This window comes from Hyperolius riggenbachi, chromosome 1, assembly GCF_040937935.1.
Source record: "Hyperolius riggenbachi isolate aHypRig1 chromosome 1, aHypRig1.pri, whole genome shotgun sequence".
In the NCBI taxonomy this organism is placed as follows: Eukaryota; Metazoa; Chordata; class Amphibia; order Anura; family Hyperoliidae; genus Hyperolius; species Hyperolius riggenbachi.
Genome location: NC_090646.1, coordinates 480,295,435 through 480,302,479, shown reverse-complemented (window position 1 = coordinate 480,302,479; position 7,045 = coordinate 480,295,435). Strand labels below are relative to the sequence as shown.

The following is a 7,045-nucleotide window of genomic DNA, read 5'->3' as shown; positions in this document are numbered from 1 at the left end:
AGGGGGTACATGGCCAACGCAGTCACTAATAAAAAGGTACATGCTGTAATAATATTGACAACCATTGGATTTCAGACACACTTCTTTTTACCATTGTCAATAAATAAACACACACAGAAGAAAGTAACGTTCCATTAGGTGGGTACCTGCAGATTCTGTCATAGAATCTCACATTGCATCCATCAAACCTTCCAGGCCACAAATAGCCATTCTGCATCTGGTGGAATTGACAAGGTGTGCCATTTAGTTATATTGCTTCCTTATTCCTGCATGTTCCTGCATACTTTTTGCATGCATGCATCAGAGACCGTCTGATCTCACTGTTCCTAAGGCTGTAGACAATGGGGTTAAGTAATGGTGTTACTACATTATAGATGACAGATACCACTTTGTCACGTTCAAGCGAGTAACTGGACTTGGGACGGACATAGGTGAAGCTTCCTGTTCCATAGAAAATATTAACTATAATAAGATGAGCAACACATGTAGAAAATGTCTTCTTTCTCCCTATTTTGGAAGAAATGTTTAAGATGTTAAGAACTACGTAAACGTAAGAAATGAGGATAAAGATAAGAGGTCCAAGTCCTACAAAAACACCACTCACTCCAAAGAGTATGACCTCATTTAGAAAGGTACTGATGCACGACAACTTCAGTAGTGGTGGGATATCACAAAACAAGTGGTTAATTATGTTGTCACAGAAAGGCAAGCGTATGATCAGGACAGTATGGAGCATGGAGTGGAACATGCTGGCCAACAGGACACCAAAAAGCAGTCTGTAGCAGACTCTTCTGTGCATGATAATATTATAATGTAATGGTCGACAGATTGCTGCATAGCGATCATAAGCCATAATAGCCAAAAGAAAGCACTCCACCCCCTCCAAAAATATCACAAAATACAGCTGTGCCACACAGGCGCTAAAAGAGATATTACTGTGATGTGATGCCAAAATATATAACATTTGCGGCACAGTGGCAGAAATATAACAAACATCAATGGTGGACAAGCTGCCTAGAAAAAAGCACATCGGGCTCTGAAAGCTAGAGTCCAGCTGTATTGTAAGTATTATCAACAGGTTGCCTAATGAAGCAATCATATAGATGAAAAATAATAATGCAAATAGCGATACACGCATCTCGGCTGCTTCTGGAAACCCCAAAATATTAACTTCCCGAATTATAGTTGTATTTAACATTTCATTTCAGATGAGTGATCTGCAATTAAATATTTGGATGCAAAGGGGTAAATAAATACAAAGCAGGGCTCCTCTATTAGGAACACAGATGAAGGCTAAGAAAACTCCAAACACTATGCCATTGAAGGTATATCAGTGCAAAACATGCTTAAGGGCCCATTTCCACTTGCGCAGTTCCCCCGCCAAATCCGCAGAGTTTCGCCACAGGCAAATCTCGCGGGGAAACTGCCATAAGGTACAAAGGCGCCGCTTGCTGAATCGTTTGCGCTAGCGATTCGGCCGACATTGCCATCCGAAATGGTGCGGGAGGCTGCGAATCCTATAGCTGTGCATGGCACGGCTGGTGGAATTCGTCTGCATACCCGCTGCGTACCCGCATACCAGGAAGTGACGCCGCACGTCTTGCACATGCGTGCGTTACAAGTGGAAATGAGCCCTTAGGCTGACTTACTTATACATATGTATCCTCCTCAGTAGCATCACTGGAAAGAAAGGCGGGGAACGGAAGGTGCAAACCACATCAAGGGCTTGCGTGATAAACGAACGTTTGCACACGATCATGCACGTGTTTCACGTGTGTCACCGTGCGCAAACGTTCATTTATCACGTGGAGTATTCTTTTAGGCCCGGTTCACATTAGCGGTTGCTATCCGGAATCGCCGTGCCGGAGCTGTGCCGGAGCCGGACCGCATGCGGACCGGACGAAACGGACGCACGGCATAGCAATGAAAGTCTATGCGACCGTTCACATGCGTCCGTTTCGTCCGGACCGGAGCCGGACCGGATCCGGACTCCGGCGTCCGTTCCAACATGCGCTATTTTTTGGTCCGGCTGGTCCGGCTGACGTATCCGGACCGGAGCCGGAATGTTGCATCCGGCCAATGGAAACCAATGAGAACCGGAGAGCGCACAACACACTGGCTATAAAAACCGGATGTTATACCACACTTCCTATGCTGACTCTATGGTATGGTGGCCATTTTGGATGGGGACCACATGGCACCAGCGTTCACAGAGTGGAGCAGCAGTGACTTCATGCTGGAGCTGTTTGGCAGCAACATGTCTGACGACATGTCTGATAACGAGGGGGTGAGGCCCTACACATCAGAAGACCTCATCCTACAGGTGCAGCAGGTACCAGCCCTGTGGGACAAGGGGGATGCGGACCACAGCAACATCAAAAAATGCAGAGGCCTGTGGAAAAAAATTGCCAAGCTGTATGTGGAGGACTTTGAGCACTTGAGCAAGAGACAGCAAGGCACAGAGGGTATGTTGACTAGAAGTTTTTGGGGGGGCTTGTGGTTAGCTTGTGATGTATTCCACTTTTGCTATGGATTTGTGTCACCCACGTGTTGCCCACCCACCCGTGGCCCACCCACCTGTTCCCCACCCACCTGTACCCCACCTGTGATGTATCCCACCCACCTGTGATGTATCCCACCCACCTGTACCCCACCTGTGATGTATCCCACCCACCTGTGATGTATCCCACCCACCTGTACCCCACCTGTGATGTATCCCACCCACCTGCACCCCACCTGTGATGTATCCCACCCACCTGTGATGTATCCCACCCACCTGTACCCCACCTGTGATGTATCCCACCCACCTGTGATGTATCCCACCCACCTGTACCCCACCTGTGATGTATCCCACCCACCTGTACCCCACCTGTGATGTATCCCACCCACCTGTGATGTATCCCACCCACCTGTGATGTATCCCACCCACCTGTACCCCACCTGTGATGTATCCCACCCACCTGTGATGTATCCCACCCACCTGTGATGTATCCCACCCACCTGTACCCCACCTGTGATGTATCCCACCCACCTGTACCCCACCTGTGATGTATCCCACCCACCTGCGATGTATCCCACCCACCTGTGATGTATCCCACCCACCTGTACCCCACCTGTGATGTATCCCACCCACCTGTACCCCACCTGTGATGTATCCCACCCACCTGTGATGTATCCCACCCACCTGTGATGTATCCCACCCACCTGTGATGTATCCCACCCACCTGTACCCCACCTGTGATGTATCCCACCCACCTGTGATGTATCCCACCCACCTGTACCCCACCTGTGATGTATCCCACCTGTACCCCACCTGTGATGTATCCCACCCACCTGTACCCCACCTGTGATGTATCCCACCCACCTGTACCCCACCTGTGATGTATCCCACCCACCTGTGATGTATCCCACCCACCTGTGATGTATCCCACCCACCTGTACCCCACCTGTGATGTATCCCACCCACCTGTGATGTATCCCACCCACCTGTGATGTATCCCACCCACCTGTACCCCACCTGTGATGTATCCCACCCACCTGTACCCCACCTGTGATGTATCCCACCCACCTGCGATGTATCCCACCCACCTGTGATGTATCCCACCCACCTGTACCCCACCTGTGATGTATCCCACCCACCTGTACCCCACCTGTGATGTATCCCACCCACCTGTACCCCACCTGTGATGTATCCCACCCACCTGTGATGTTTCCCACCCACCTGTGATGTATCCCACCCACCTGTACCCCACCTGTGATGTATCCCGCCCACCTGTACCCCACCTGTGATGTATCCCACCCACCTGCGATGTATCCCACCCACCTGTGATGTATCCCACCCACCTGTACCCCACCTGTGATGTATCCCACCCACCTGTACCCCACCTGTGATGTATCCCACCCACCTGTACCCCACCTGTGATGTATCCCACCCACCTGTGATGTATCCCACCCACCTGTACCCCACCTGTGATGTATCCCACCCACCTGTGATGTATCCCACCCACCTGTGATGTATCCCACCCACCTGTGATGTATCCCACCCACCTGTACCCCACCTGTGATGTATCCCACCCACCTGTGATGTATCCCACCCACCTGTACCCCACCTGTGATGTATCCCACCCACCTGTGATGTATCCCACCCACCTGTACCCCACCTGTGATGTATCCCACCGACCTGTGATGTACCCCACCTGTGATGTATCCCACCCACCTGTGATGTATCCCACCCACCTGTGATGTATCCCACCCACCTGTGATGTCTCCCACCCACCTGCGATGTACCCCACCTGTGCACATAAAACATACACAATGACCAATTATTAAACATCAATTTATTGTAAAAAATTAAGACATTTAAAATCACTTAAAAACTTGAAACTCCAAAATAAACACATTTCAACAAAACATATTAAAAACCAAACATTCACCCTCGTCCTGGTGGTGTGGTAAAATAAAGTCTCAGTTGGTCCCTGTTCCGCAGTGACACTACCCTTGGCCTGGTTGCATACCTCCGCAGGGGCATTAGTGGAAGCACATTCGGGGGTTCCGGAGTCTCTCTTTCCTCCTGCCGCACAAAGTTGTGGAGGATGCATGCTGCCTTCACCACGACAACTGCGTTGCCCGGTTTCAGCAGCATGGGCGTGTGGAACACCCTCCACTTTGACACCAGGATCCCAAATGTGCACTCCACCATTCTCCTTGCACGGCTCAACCGAGCATTGAAGTGTAGCTGGCTGGCATCAAGTCCCCTGTCTGGGTACGGACGCATTACATGGTCGGACAGGGCGAAGGCCTCGTCCCCCACAAACACATAGGGGTAGGCCGGTGCCCTTGTCCCAGGCCAGGGTCTGTCACGAGGGAGACGCAGTCTGCCTTCCTCCATCAGCCGGCAAAGGGTCGTACGCTGGAAAATTCCAGAGTCATTGGAACTACCGTACGACCCCACGTCCACGTACACAAACTTGTAGTCCACATCTGCCACTGCCATTAGAACAATGCTGAAGTATTTTTTATAGTTGAAATAATGGCTGCCACTCCCCACGGGTTTCTGAAGCCGGATGTGTTTCCCATCCAGTGCGCCAACACAATTAGGAAACTTGCACACGGTCCAGAAGCCCTGGGCGATCTCCTCCCATTTCGTGGTGTCCGGCACAGGCATGTATCTGGCCCTCAGTCGCGTCCAAAGGATCCTCGAAGTCCTCACGACGATGCCTGCCACCGTGCTCTTCCCAATACGAAATGTGACATGTAGCGATGTATATGTTTGTCCAGTTGCGATGTACCTACAAGAGAAATAATCGAAATCAATTTTTCATGTCGTTACAGGAGAAAGGTTCAAGACAAGGTGGCGCAATATACGTGATGCATACGTGAAATGGCTACGGAAGAAAAAACTTGCCGAATGAAGTGGCAGTGGCGGGGGAAAGCGACAAAAAGACTACCAATTTGCCAAGCAATTGTCTTTCATCAATGCAAGCCTGGAACCTAGACTGTAAGTACCACTACTGTGGGCAGGAACTGAGAGCTCATTTCAACTACCATGACTTCGGCCATGTATTGCTATAAACTGGCCTCAATTCCCATGGCTAGCGAACTTTTCTCACAAGCTTTATCAAATGTTTGGTAGAAACGGTTGATAAAGTGTTTGCTAGTGTTTGCTAGCTCTGTGAATTGACGCCACATGCTGTTTGGCACACCAATAAATATTGTTTTTATCTACAGGACTGAAGACAATTTGGAGCAAGAGGAACCGACCCAGGAGGCACGGTTCAGCAGTGAGGAGAGCTTGGTGGATGATGACGTCGCCGATGTAACCTATTTCCCCGAAAAGAGAGGAGTAGGAGGAGGGAGTCCTTAGCTATCCCAGCTCTCTCCTTTGATGATGACTTGGGAGAAGAGAGCTTGGATGTTGAGGTTGCAGGACCGAGTGTGGAAGAAGCTGCACCTCCACAATCGACCGCTATGGAAGCTCCAGGGGAACAAGAACAAAGTGAGGAGCACCGAGAGACTGCAGCACAACCAGCGCGCAGGGCAACCCCGACACAGGCCAGAGGACGGGAAGATGCTGCCACACCACCAGTGAGGACCACCCCACCAGTGAGGCGTCGAGGTACCCTCCCCCCAACAAGGAGAGAGACAGAGTCCGAGATGTCCGGGGCTGTCTCCGGACTTCTCGGGATTCTTCAGAGCCACCAAACTCTCATAACCCGGCAGTTGCAAGATGAGGACAGGGGCCATATCATGGAGCAGTACAAGTCCCACATCACTTCACTGCAATGTGAGCTCGACGCTGTACATGGGCACTACAGGGACGAGCTTAAAATGATGCATGAGATGCACAGAGGAGAAATCGACCAACTGCGTGCGCAGCATCATCAGTCGGTGGGCCAGCTGCAGAACATGATGCAGCAAATGCACCAACAAAGCAAGGAACTACTGAAATTGCAGGCACACCCGTGTTTTCACACTGTGATGTCTCTAATACCGTATTTGGAAAAGGTGCCTTCCCAAAACATGATGGCGTGCCATTCCACTTTGCTGGAGGTGATCAAACAACACATGGACACGCCATTATTGCAACCACCAATTTTTAGACCCCCACAACCAACAGCGGTGCCCACCTGGCAATCATCACAGATGTACACCGGCTACAGAGGCAGTCAATATGGGCCACCGCTGTCAGGGTCCAGCTCATCCACGACCAGCACCCAAGAGAGTCCAGATTTCCAGGCAGCAACTCCCACCTTTTCTAGTAGTGGTGCCGATACAATTTGAAAAAAAAAGTCAGATTGTTCCTGGACATGCTCCTCTGAATACCTCCGATCCTCGGAGGAAGGATACCATCACAGGGCTTTTTAGCCCAACCTTTTCCCTGCCCCATCTCCTTCAACCAAGGTTCAGAGGTGTTCAGATGACCATGTCAGGGAACTTTTGTTTTTGCTGGACTTGAACTTTAGGGCCTGGTGTCCCCGAAAGACACTACCTGGGTCACAACCTTGTGCCTGTTGCACTGCACCTGTAGTCCTGCACCTGTGCCTTT

At 50.6% G+C, this 7,045-nt stretch overlaps 1 protein-coding gene and 1 long non-coding RNA gene across 2 annotated transcripts; one reads left to right on the top strand and one right to left on the bottom strand.

Moving 5' to 3' along the window:
• Positions 1-247: 247 nt before the first annotated feature.
• Positions 248-964, bottom strand: LOC137530057 (olfactory receptor 5V1-like). The gene has a single exon (XM_068251279.1). The coding sequence runs from the start codon at positions 962-964 to the stop codon at positions 248-250; it is 717 nt and encodes a 238-aa protein (XP_068107380.1).
• Positions 965-2,397: 1,433 nt separating this feature from the next.
• Positions 2,398-6,131, top strand: LOC137554839 (uncharacterized). The gene is made up of 3 exons (XR_011027561.1): positions 2,398-2,465; positions 5,332-5,497; positions 5,728-6,131. It is a non-coding gene; the product is annotated as an uncharacterized lncRNA (long non-coding RNA).
• The last annotated feature ends 914 nt before the right edge of the window (positions 6,132-7,045 follow it).

Coding starts and splice junctions, on each gene's coding strand:
- LOC137530057 (XM_068251279.1), bottom strand. CDS start 964: ATGTTATATATTTTGGCATCACATCACAGTAATATCTCTTTTAGCGCC.